This window comes from Rhea pennata, chromosome 5, assembly GCF_028389875.1.
Source record: "Rhea pennata isolate bPtePen1 chromosome 5, bPtePen1.pri, whole genome shotgun sequence".
In the NCBI taxonomy this organism is placed as follows: Eukaryota; Metazoa; Chordata; class Aves; order Rheiformes; family Rheidae; genus Rhea; species Rhea pennata.
The window spans coordinates 40,510,377-40,523,209 of NC_084667.1; the positions used below are offsets into that span (position 1 = coordinate 40,510,377).

At 42.5% G+C, this 12,833-nt stretch overlaps 2 protein-coding genes across 7 annotated transcripts in view; one reads left to right on the forward strand and one right to left on the reverse strand.

Moving 5' to 3' along the window:
• AP2A2 (adaptor related protein complex 2 subunit alpha 2) overlaps nt 1-4,101 on the reverse strand; it is a 53,077-nt gene extending 48,976 nt beyond the window's left edge. For all 4 annotated transcript variants that reach the window (XM_062575977.1, XM_062575975.1, XM_062575978.1 and 1 more), the window contains exon 1: nt 3,937-4,101. In XM_062575977.1, coding sequence (XP_062431961.1) covers nt 3,937-4,003 — 67 coding nt within the window. In that variant the 5' untranslated portion in view covers nt 4,004-4,101. The remainder of the gene's footprint in view (nt 1-3,936) is intronic.
• A 216-nt stretch (nt 4,102-4,317) lies between these two features.
• CHID1 (chitinase domain containing 1) overlaps nt 4,318-12,833 on the forward strand; it is a 123,194-nt gene continuing 114,678 nt past the window's right edge. Inside the window, exons 1-3 of one of the 3 annotated variants that reach the window (XM_062576894.1) lie at nt 4,318-4,506; nt 4,592-4,711; nt 10,071-10,146. The gene's annotated coding sequence lies outside the window, so the exon portion shown is untranslated. Of the gene's footprint in view, nt 4,507-4,591; nt 4,712-10,070; nt 10,147-10,815; nt 11,012-12,833 lie in introns of those variants that run through there. The other 2 variants (XM_062576892.1, XM_062576893.1) reach the window with 2 other exon arrangements.

The window sequence follows — 12,833 nt, forward strand, 5'->3', positions numbered from 1 at the left end:
TGAGAACTAGATGAGCATAAAGCCATTATCAACCACTACTCCCATCACCCCAAATCCTGTGCATGAGTCCAACTGTTCTGTAGCTAAGATGGCTATAGAGTTTATAAAGCACCATTTTGCATAAGTCAATTTACTTTAGCAGCTCTTCAGTGCAGGTAAGAAAATAGATTTAACATACATTAAGGAATAAGGATTTCTTACAAGAGTTCATATACTCACATTTAAGACATGCCAATTTTTGTACAGTTAATGAGGTATCCAAGCAGTGACAAAGATTCTTTCAGACTTGAACAGCACTTGATAGACCACATGAACTTTCCATGTCTGCTATCTCTATACCACAATATATTTCACAGTATAGCCATGTCTTGCTGTTGTCTCATTGGGCCAAGTTACATCTCCTAACTAAGAGCATTATTTCAGCTTTCAATTTATAGCCTTCTAGTCTCTTTTCTGGGGTCTAGAAATGATAAGCAAAAAGCTATTTCATATATGTTAAAGCAATCTAGTTGAACAAGGCTTCTAGAAAAGCCCATATTATCTACTGGCAAGTTGTCAAGAATCTAATAGGGTTGTTTTCACATTTCTTAATCACTCTTCCTTCTGCCACCTCCACCAGGAGCTCTATATGCAAAAATACAGGACATGCAACAAATCTGAAGAGCCACCATGAAGTGCTGGATAATTCAGTTTCTTATACTATTGGGTTTTAAAAATTCACATTATACTTGCTCAAGATAAATTAAGAATAAAAAAAGTGAACACCTCACAAGGTCGCTCAGTTTTACAGAGACTAGACTAACAAAGTCAGTAAGCATAAGAAGCTCTTGCTTCTCACACATTTTATGACTCGCTATAAGTAGTCTACTGACTTAAAAAAAAAAAAAGCTTTATACACTTTTGCAGAACTAGCATCTTTTCTTAAGTAGACTTTCTTTAATCATGTGGAAAGTTATATTTTATATTCAAAACATTTAAGACACACATGATATAAAAATATTCCACAAAAAAATTTACAACATGGTCAAGAAGTTTATAGATACCCCAAGCCCCAAAAACATACCTGAGTCACGGAAGTGATAATGTATCATTAACTATTAAATGCAGACTGGCAGTGTTAGCTCTTCATTTACTCATTATCAGCTAGAACCGCAAGTACTGAAAATTGCTTTTAAAGATGGTTAATTGAAACCCTCTGATAGGCCAGTAACAAGAGATGGACAAGACTAGCACAATTCCCAAATTAGTCATTTATAAATTTGTAAGAGAATGATATACTGTTCAGTGCTGCAGGAATTGTTGGTATACATGTCCAGGAAGAAATATCTGATGCAAGAAGATTAAGTATTTCCAAAACCAGAAGGTCTACAGTTATGTAACCCAAGCTTCAAGTGTACTTACGTTGTCACCTTGGAAGTACCTGCTGTGTACCCACCCGAGTACAGTTTACAGGCAATATCTACATTTTTATTCAGCAACACATATATTACAAACCCATTAACTCTGCAAGATCTTTCAAAAAAAAAAAAGAGTAATGTTTCAGCTGTTATTTATGATAACCTGAAAGGGCTGTAAGCAAGCTAAAAACATTCAAATATTGGTGGTAGTAGTAGTAGGGCAGAAAGATGAGAGTCCAACAAAGTCAAAGCTAAGAAAAATTCAGGATGCTAGCACATATATCAGTGTGTCACCAAGTTTCCTTACTTCAAAATGGAGAAGATACAGCTTAAGCTAATAATTGTGCTTGCAAAGCATAGAGTCTCTAGAGAGCGTGACTAAGTACATCTGGGTATCTTACTCAGCACCCACCAGCTCCTGGTTAGTTGGCAACACCTCTGGAGTATCCTTGGAAAAAAAAGAGTCAAATGCTATTGAACAGTTATTTGAAAGCTACATATACCCCACACTAGCTTGAACTACCAACTCTGGTACAGCTATTTGGGAGTCATAATTATTTTGAATTTTCCCCATCGTCATTATGAAGAAGGCAGTAACAGCTTCCAAATAGGTATCCGGAGATAAAAATTTAGATATAATCCTTTCACAGTTTTACAAGTACAGCTAATGCTTTATTTGTTTCACAAGTCAGTTGCATCTTTGCAAGAGATGCTCCTTCTTCCAAATTGGATGTAAATATAGTTGTTCCATCAGCATTCCCGCACTGGCTACATACTGGCAAACCTAGGAGCAATGGGCAGTAAATCTATTATGCCCCACTATATCAAATTTTTTTTTTATTCCTTATCTATAAATTTAGGTTAAGAAGAGCCTGAGCATTTCTTTTGCCAATGGAATCCAATACAAGGAGAGCGGAGAAACATATTCTCCAACCGCAAGAAATAAAGACATTCAAAAAAAAGTCATTGTACTTCTAGGTAAATGAGTGAGAATAGTCATTCAAAAATATTGAGGAGATGTTACAGCAACAAGTTTTAAGTGATATGTAACATAGTTTCACATGGTATCATACGGAGTTTGCATGGAGTTGTAGAGCGCTAGATGATCTTCAGTAAACATTTGGGCCAATCAAAGCACAACAGCAGTCAAGTAACCTTGAACTGATACATAACATTTCATTTTCTTCAGTTCTTCTTCTACACAATATAACAGTAAGTTTTTTTTAAAAAAAAAAAATCAAAGACCTGCAACTTTGGTCTCCAAAACAAAACACTCCACCCATTGAGACAACATTTGCCTTGAAAAGGACCTTGAAATTTACTTATGAGGTCCCTGGTTACATGCGCAAAGGTGTAGATCATCTGAATTTAGTTTAAGGAAATTGCACTGACCTAATTTAACTAGTCTCAGATTATCAGTACCACTTTCTCCCCAACCTTTTAAAATACTCCTGGATTAATTTAGAAGCCATCAATGTGAAGCCCTCTGAAGATAAAGAAAAGTTTTCCAAGCCAGTTTGGTTATCCCAATGCAAGCCTAGTTAGATCAACAAAATACATAAAACAGTCTCCCAACCCACTCCCAAGCCAGTCCCATCTGCTGGGGAGGGAGCTTTGCTGTCACTGCTTTTAAAATAGCCTTAAGTTATCTGGAGAGGTAGACATGGGCAAAATATAAAGCAGTTTCATCACGCCAACTCCTGTGACCTTAGCCCTTCCCCAGGCAGTTCTTGCCACATCATGCACTCCGGGCCCGAACTCGGATTAATATTAAACCACATGCAATCTCGAGTCAGGAAGGAAAGCTACGTGCTTAGGCTTCCCCTCTCGGACACACACTCTTGCCTTCCCCCCGGCAAATTAGCACCCCACATCACCCCACACATTCCCCCCTTTTCCTCTCCACAGGCACTTACTAGCCACTGCACGTCCCCACACACCTCGGGGAACGCTACCAGCACCACTCTCCACCCTAGTTTTAACTAAACCGCTTCTAAGGGCTGCTTGCTACAAAGACAGAATTTGAAAAACCGTTTAGAGACAAATGTAAAAGCATCTAAGAAAGGGCCTGTGCACAGTCACTCTGACACAGAGACCTCCTTCCCTTCAATGACATTTCGAGCTGAAACCGCTCTACAGCTTTGGAGGAAGGCCACAGAGGCCTCCCTCGGCCCTCCGCAACCCTCTCCCCCCCCACGACTGCACCTCAGCTTCACTTCTGCGCCTTACAAACGATAATAACGACAGACGCCCGCCTCTCCCCCCCCTTCCCTCGGGGCCACTACTAAAACCCTTAAACGAAAAAAAAAAAAAAAAAGAAAAAGAAAACAGTGCGAAGCCTCAGGCGGCTCCTGCGCACCGCTGCCCCCCGGGGCGCGCCGCCATTTCGCGAGCCGCGAGCGCCCCGCGCAGCTCGCGCCGGGGGGAGGGGCGGCGGGGGACGCCCCGGCGCAGCGGCCGCACGCCGCCACGGAACCGGGCAACGCCGCGACGGCCCCACGGCCCGGCCCGGCCCAGGCCCCGCCGCGCCCGCACTCACAATTCCTGATGTCGGAGATGAAGACCGCCAGGCCCCGCATGCCATCGCCCTTCGACACCGCCGGCATTGTGGCGCGCGATCACGGCCGCGCAGCGACACGCCAAACCGCCGCAACTGCCGCCGCCGCCGCCCGCTCTCTCCCCCCCCCCCCGGGGCTCTTCAGGCCGCCGCCGCCTCTGCTGCCGCCGCTGCTGCCGCGGCCGCCGCCTCCGCAGCGCGCAAGCGCCGCGCCGCCCCCGCCCCCGCCGGGCGCGCGACGCTCCGGCGCCACCTGCTGCCCGGAGGCGGCGGCGCTGCGGGCCGCGGCGCTTGCCCCTGCGCAGGCCGCGGCGCGGCCGCTGCTCGCGTAGCGGCGCCCCCTAGGCCGCCGCGGGCGCCTCCAGCATCGCCCCCGGAGCCCCGGGGGGTCCTGCGGCCCGCGAAGGGATTGAGGTCCGGCGGCCCCGCTGCAGAGGCGTGATTTCCAGTCGGCGCCATCAGGTCGAGCGGGCCCAGGCCTGTGTGGGCGGCGGCGAGGGCCGCTCCTCTGTGAGGCGCTGGCAGGGCGGTTCAAACCCCCTGAATCCTCAGGTGATTCCTCTGAACAGCTGCTGCTCAGAAACGGCCCAGTTCCCCTCTCCGTGCCTAAATAATAGAGGCTTTTTTTTCTTTAAAGGAGAATTCTTTTTAAAGGAGAAATCATGTGCTGTGCAGATGCCTCAGAGAATATAACTTCCACGGGAGAGAGAGAGGGATGGCAGATTGCACCTTCAGAGAAGAAAATGTCATTTCAGCGGTAAGCTTTGAGCAGTGTGCTCACGTAGGATCTTATTTAGATCATGTAAGTCCCATTCCAGCTGGATGCAGCCTCAGGCTGGCTATAATGTGGAGAGCGGGGTACAGACTCTCTACCTTGTGAAGTGTAAAACCATAGTGTCTGCAGGCATGGGCCCATGGTGACCATACCTTAGTCCTCTAGCTCAGAAGAGGTCCCAAAAGAGTGCATGGGATCTACTTAACATGCTTTGTATAATGATCAGAGTGCTCTGATCATTTGCAAGCCCAAAAGTTTAGCCCGCCTATGTATATGTATATGTAGAACCATTCTGTGTCACATACCTAGTGTGTCTGTCATCACTTCTTTCAGTGATGCAGTTGCTCTGTTACATGCATAGTCTTTTTACTTTCTGAGCATGCAAATGTGCAAAACCAGGGCCACATGTTTCTTACAAAGGCTGTGAAAATGCAGTATAAAGTCATCTCACACCAAATCTATTCCTGAGATTGAAAACATTGCAAGGTTAAACTTTCTTAACAACTCAAAGAGATGCAACCCAGCATAGTGCAGAATATTTAGTCTCATCAGTTGAGAATATATATATATAAAGGGTATCAAAATTGGCTTAACCCGTCTAAACCAAAGTGTGCTGAGAAGTGCAGTTGTAATGCAGATGATTAGTACACTTAGTGGACTATAGTGATCTTTAGAATCATGAGTTTTAGGACTACCAGAGATGACTTAGTCATTTCATCTATTTTCCCATATATTCCAAGCCATTTTGTTTCACCTGTTTTTTTTTTTCCTGAACTGACTCCAGTAAATAGCTTTTAGTAAAGCTTATCTTTCAGAAAGAGACTTAGTCTTGATCTGACAACATAAAAGATACAGAGTTCACTGTTTCCCTGGGTAGTTTGTTCCCATGGTTAATCCTCCTCATTTAAAGTTTACATCTAACTTAAATTAATCAAACTTAAGTGCCTATTCAGTGTTACATCTTTTGTTCATAAAGAACTATCTAAAAGTCAGTACTGGCTCTCTGATAGTGACTGAACACCTCACTCAAGTCACCTCTAAAGCATCTGTCCTGCATGGTTTTAGAAGTAGTTGTTATATGAGTGCTTTTTATTTGTGTATGTACCTACTAGACAGAGAAGATGACAGTGAGTGGTAGTCACAAATGTATGCATTTGTCCTCAGGTTTTGTAGAGCATGTGCAACTACTGGCAGTTACACACAATTAGTCTTATATTCTGCAGACTTGCATAGAGAAAATTGTCCTTTTTATAGCTTTATGATCAGATTTTGATTTTTAACAGTAATTTTCATTACCTTTGAAACTGAAAACTTAAGAATTCAGTATGAAAGGTTTTCTGTTTCAGAAAAAAAAATGAGTTAGCCAAAACAAGACATTGAACTAATTTCTACTCTCACGAGCAAAGTGACACCTAGAGGCCAAGTATATCAGCCCTGGGTGGCTGCATTTCAGTCAATACTGTGACTGGAATTCATGCAGGCACAGTACTTAAACCATGTTTTAATAGGTAGCTTAAAGACTGCTGGCAGAATAGCTATGGCCATACAAAGCTCATCATGGATTGCAAATTCTACTTGAGAAGTCGGTTAAATTTCAAGTAGTTAACCCATGTGGAGATCTATACTATTGCAGCTACACTACTAGCTAGTTCATTTCAAAGTGACTCGGTATTCATAAGGTGCAGTGAAACAGCATATACATGCCTAAATATTTTATTTTAACCTGCTTCGACTGACTATAGACACTCTACTATACATATTGTTACTTCCTGCCTTCTTTCTCTGCCCCCCAAAGGCTTATGCAATTATGGTGAATGTGTAAGTGTATCTGTCCATCTCTCCTTCCTCATAATTTAGAACTCACTAGCCAGTTTCAGACTGTTTTGGTATAGAGAAGATAATTAGGCTTCTACAAATTTTGTATGAATAAATAGCCAGCTGGAGGAAAGAGACCCATCAATAATCTCTAGATGTATCCTGACTGAAAAAATAAATAAATAAATAAAAAATAAAATAAAAAGATTGTAACATGAGCTCAGGTGTAGTCAGTACAGAGTTCATGCTATCCAAAGACCTTTACAAGTGCACTGAGTTCATAAATGTGGGAAATGTTTGAGTTTGAGCTTAAAACTATGTACAACACATCAATCTGTGAGAAAGCAGATTTCATTAGTTCCATCCATTCCAAAATGACTTGATTTTCTAAGAGATTTCTAATTACTGTAAAGTCAGCATTAATGAGGAAAGAGTCCCAAGAAATGTTTTTCTATTACACAAAATGTTTACTTGAATATCTGTTTGCCAAAAAGTCCACAATGTCTGTCACTTCTTTCCTGTGTCATACATTAATTGCTTTAATAGTTTTCAGAACTTTATTACACTTTGTTACAAAGACCGGAAAAATTAGACTAACCTTTACAAAACTAATGCCATTAAATTGAGTGGATTCAGCTGGTGAGTTTCCATTTGTGAGAACTCCAGCCTTCACTATAATTCTTTTCTGCCTAACACTTAGATCTGTGTAGTGATTTACAGATAGTGTTTAACTGTTTTTCTTTGAAGTTTGATGTGTTGTTCACAATGAGCATTCTTTGGTTTCTGAAGCCAAAATATGATTCTTTTTTGCATGTAGTTATATTATTCTGAGAATTTTAGCACCCAACACATGTACTTTCACTCCCATCTGTGTTTCTGCCACAATGGCATTCTAGAATAATTTGAGGATATGGAGTTAAACACTATAGTATAGAGATATGCTGCCCTCCCCTGATCACAAATGCTGATAGAGAATGAATTGTATCTCTCTTGAGAGAGTATTCTTCAAAACCCATGAAAGAGGATTAGAGAAGGTGATCAAGATGGGTGTTGGACCCTTGTATTAGTGCACCCACTGTGGACTCTGTCAGTTCTGATACCCCCATCAGGTTAGGGAAATGACAGAAAGAGAACATGGTAACTTCTGCACACATTTGAGTTCCTTCTTTGAAAACCAGGGCATGGACACAGATTGTGTATGTGCCCGTGTATGACTCAGTGTAACACTGGGAAACAGTTCAGACACATAGAGACCCAGGAAATAAAACATACTCGGATCTGCTAACATCGATGTAGCTGATGGGACTGGAGGGATGAGTTGAGAGCAGGCATGTGTGACTCAAACACACAGTTGCCAAGACCTGAGGCAGTGGCCAAGGTGGAAAACAGTCACTGAAATGAATAAATATGTGAAAATCCCAGTTGCTCGAGGCATTATTCATTGCCATGGGTTATTTTTTCTTCCAAAAATGTGCAATTGGAATGAATGAACTGCTTCTCAAGTACAAAGTCTGTATCTCTTGTAATAAACTTCTAGATAGAGAAAGGGTCTCTGTTGTTCCCTTCCCTCTGTTACTTCTGTCAGAAAAATTTGCTTCTCACCCCTCAGTGTCTCTTACCACTTTCTTCCCTCCCCATGGTTGTTCTAACCATAGGGAAACCAAAAAGAGCTGAGGATAAAACAAGATTAGTAGCTCCTCCACAAGTACACTCAATCATGTTTCTCTATCTGACAACGTTCATTATCCATCAACAGAGAACATGGCTTTATCAGCAATGCCTTTGTGCCATGTCAGGATATCACATGTACCAGTGTCAAGATTAAGAAATACAAAGTTAGGATAATGTCACTAAAAAGAGGTCCCAAACTTCTAGAGATTTGGGATGGATCTGTGTCTTTTCAATGAGCTTGTCAAGGACCAGAGGATTTTAAATTCAAAAAAACAGGTTTATATTAAAATGTAAAATACTTAAGTTTTAAAATAAATTCTAAGAGAGTAGACAACATAAAATGAGAGTCAAAAATGGGTGTACAAACAAGCTCCCCCTTGCTACCTGTGTGCTAGTAGAGATGTGTCAGCCAGCTCAGTGGCTTTGTGGGTTGCAGTGGACTCTCAATAATTCCTTCTAGTTCCTATGAGTTTTCTATCCTTTCATCCTTGAAGCTTTTCTGTGTTTTTCTCTCACCCTTTTTACTCCTTACGATACAGGCTTCCACTCATTTTTTGCTGCCACGCTTTTTTATTTCCAAGCTTTTCTTTCCACAGTAAAGATAGGTACTCCTCAGGAAAGGAGCACTCTTCTGCTCTTCCCCCAGGTGTGCTCCCTCTCCCAGGCACTGCCTTTTTACAAACTGAGAACAAACAAATCAAATCTACAGGCATCCGTACCATTATTAAACTTAACTCTACCTCTTTGAGCAGGACAAAAATACATAGAATTAAAGAAAAAGACCTAATATTAAAAATGACTAGCTTCTAGAGTGTGTCGAAAATACAAGCAGAAGACTGATCAGCATTTTTATGTAAAATGGTCAATTTCATGGCTCAGTGGCCTTCTCATCTCCAGGGAAAATAAATAATAAATAAATAAGACCTGAGTTACTAAACATGAAACATAATCCCAGGAAAAGCAAAGAGGAATTTAATGAGTTACAGTTAGTTACATAGGGGAAACTTCAGTGCTGAGATGCTCAGCATTGTGGCCCCAAGCTTTTAAGTACTTGGGCTTCAGGAGAGGAATCCATAGTCCCAAGTTCAGTGACTTCCTTACATCTTAGAGAAAAAAAAATGTGATTCTGTTATATGCAACTACAGGTCTCCTCAGTGGTAGCATGCACCTCATGAAGTATCTGCAGCAAACTTTTGGATCAGTCCCATATAGCTAAAATAAAAGAGGGCCAATAAGGGAGTATGATGAAGAATACAGCACAGGAAATGAAAGATTTTCATTACAGGGAGCCTAAAAACAAACCTGCTTTCTCATATCATCATGTCTTATGTCTGTACTTCCTGCTATTTAGAACATTCCTGGCAGTGTTTAAAGTTTGTGGGAAATGAACAACAGCATTTTACAGAACAGCAGACACCTAGTGTCTCATAGGTTGTAAATGTTTTTAGATAGCATAATGTACCTTTCCCAGTTGGGACAGTACATAAATGAAAATGTATTATGTTTCAAAAACAGCCATTAAGCAATCCTATGAGATGAAAAAAAGCACCACTTGTTCAGTGGAAGCCTGTATGGGATTCAGAGGTGTTTTAGTGACACAAAAAAAAAGTGTGATGAGACATTTTGTTTCCTGCTTTCTGGTTTCTAAGTGTGATACTAGTGTTTCAGTTGTAGGTCCAAACACATAAGCAGTATCAGTTTCCTTTCAGAAGGAAATTCCTTGCTGAAATTTAAATTTGGATGATCTAGAGTGCAGAAAAAAATAGATACACTTGGCACTTGCCAGAGATATTGTATGCCTGTGTCCATAGCAAGACTTCTGTTCAGAGTAAAAATGTTCTTTTTTTCTTTTCAGTACTGAAGCATATTCATGAGATCTTCATTACGCAAGAGGGAAAGAGAGAGAAAAGTACAGATCAGGAGGAAGTAAGGTAAGAGAGAGATTGCACCCAGCTGTAAGATAGGAGGTAGCTCACAGAAAGGCTTGTGTTGGAAGGAGCACAGCCATCATCTGCTTCGTTTTCCACTGCATCCTGATGCTCAAAACTACCTTTTTTTTAAAAAAATCAAGCCTTCTAATATGGTATTTACTTACTGTAAGCAGCCCGTAAAACCACAGGGTTACATCAAGCTTTTCGCTCCAGTAAAAATAGTAGCTGCATGGCCATAAACTTAAAAAACATGCCCTGTAGAAGCTCAAAACAGAAAACACGTATTTTAAAGCCATTCAGGATTTGACTCCCCTCCCTTCCCGCTCGCTGGCTCCCCTGCGAGCAGGAGCCTCTCGGCCCCTCGCTGTGCGGGCCGCTGCGCGTGCTCTCACCCAGCCCCGCTGCCTGCCTGCGCCGCTTGCGGCCTGCGGCCCGGCATAACCGCGCTGCTCGGCGGGGGAGGCCGGGCTGAGCGCGTGACCGTCGCGGGCCGCGGCGCCATGATGGCTCCCGCGCGCTCAACGGCCGCCGGCCCCGGCAGCCGCCCGCTGGCTCGCGCCGCCCGCCCCGACTTCCACTTCCGCGGCGGCCGCGCCGCCCCCGCGGGAGGCTGGACGAGGCGGTAGCGGTGGGCCGGGCCGGGCCGCAGCGGCGTGGCCACCCGCCGGGCGCGGATAGGCCGCGGCGGGAGCTGGCTGTGTCGCGCGGGCCCGGCCGCCCTGCGGGCTGCGGGGGCGCCCGGGCGGCTCGGAGCCGAAGGCGTGCGGGGGTGGTTCCTGCAGTGATATCACCAGAGGAAAGGCAGAGAGGTTTACCCTGGAAACAGGTTTATTTTCACTCCTGGATCTAGCTCCTGTGAATTTCGGTAAGAATGCCATCAACAACATGCTTCCCGGGCTTGCTTTACTAAGTGATACTTGGTATCTCGCATAGAATTCTTCTGCAGTAATAGGCATAGCTATTTTCTTCTTCAGAAGCAAAGTGTAAGCATTAACTCTGGTTTCCGAATGCTTACTGTGCCAGCCTCTGAGATTATTCAGTTTCATTGGTTGCTTCTTTTGGGCAGCCTAAATCTATGCCTGCTTTCTTCTCTCTCTAAAATAAAAGAGAATTTAAAACAGCTGAGTAAAAAGGGCATTACCTCATGTGGAGACGCAGCTTGGTTATACAACATTTGTGACTTGTCTTAAAGATAAAGCTTGATTTCAGGTCAGTTCCACCCCTCCCCCCCCACCCGAAAAAAAATTTGTTACTAAATTTTTCAGTTGCACAAGGAACTAGAAAAAGTCAAAGTTCTATTTAATCCTTCATGTAGGTTGCAGTGGTACAGATAGGAAGCAAGAGTGCCAAGCTGATGCTGTTCTACTCAGTGAGTTAGTATAAACAGAATTAAAAATTATAGAAGGAAAGTTTGCTGAAGACAGATTTGATGGAGATACAATTTTTGTAAAGCTTAAGTCCATGCTTATGGTTGCAGTTAAGAGTTAAAGTTCAGCTAGTTCATCACCATGTAGTAGAGCAGTAGTAACTCCTTATGTTTAATGATTTGTTGCTAGAGAACAAATTATTAAAATAAGCATGAGCCAATATTGAACTACCATTGGCAGAAGCCATTGCTACAGCTCAGCAGTTCCTGTAGATCCAGGAGTGAATGTTGACCTGTGGTAATTGGCAGATCATGTGAATGAAACGAACCCTTTTTGATGTCTAATTAGAGTTCAGTGAAGGGTTTTTAAACTTAGGTGCTTCAGCTGTTAAACACTAACTTCTCTTCAAGGAAGTGAATGTTATTGCTAATTGTTTCTGAAAGTGAAATCAAACGTCTCCAGATCAATATATATCAGCTTCTAGAAGAATTGATATCCTGTCCAAATTGTTAAGGCTTTTATTGATTATCCAGGTTCTCAGTTGTTCCTCTCTGCAGTAGTGTGTAAATCCTACTAGGCTAGAGAGACTAGAGAAGATGCTATCAAGAGCAACCTACTTTATTTAATCTTTTAGGATGTAGAAAACAAGGCAATAACTAGTGAACTTGAAAACAAAGTAGAAGGGTAACATATTAACTATTGATAATAGTGAACTTCAAATGGTATAGCAGTTTACATTTTACCCCACGGCCTGGATCCAAGAAGCATTAGAATATTTGATGCTTTTTTTCCCCCCTCTGTCTTTAAGGCTTGACTGAATCTTTAAAGTCATTTTATACCTGAGTTTTTTGATGCCCTCTGTTTTTGATGCTAGTGGTATTGGTTGTTTTCAAGCACTCTCTCCACGGTCGTTCTTCTGCTTTGTTCCCTAATCACATGTTCCCCTCTATTCTTCTGCAAAATTCCTAACTCCTGAAACACACCTCCCTGCTTTTCCAAACTTTCACTGCTAAGCCAGCCTTGTTCAAATATTCATACATCTCTGTTCTACCCATCTTGGCCTCAAATAGCTGCTGTTTCATTGAGTACACTCCCATTTAACCTTTAAAGTTTCTCTGCCCATACGTTACTGCCACTATACTCCTTTGGAGTGCACAGTCTGCTGTTGTGGGATCCCTTGATGTTCTGTGTGGAACAAAATACTCAAATGTTGAGCAGCACTTCTTATCAGGGCCAACAAAACGACGAGTCTTTTAGATATAACTCTTGAAGAAATGAGCTTGTAGGTCTTTGGAGAGAGTAGCAGAAACATTAATTGTA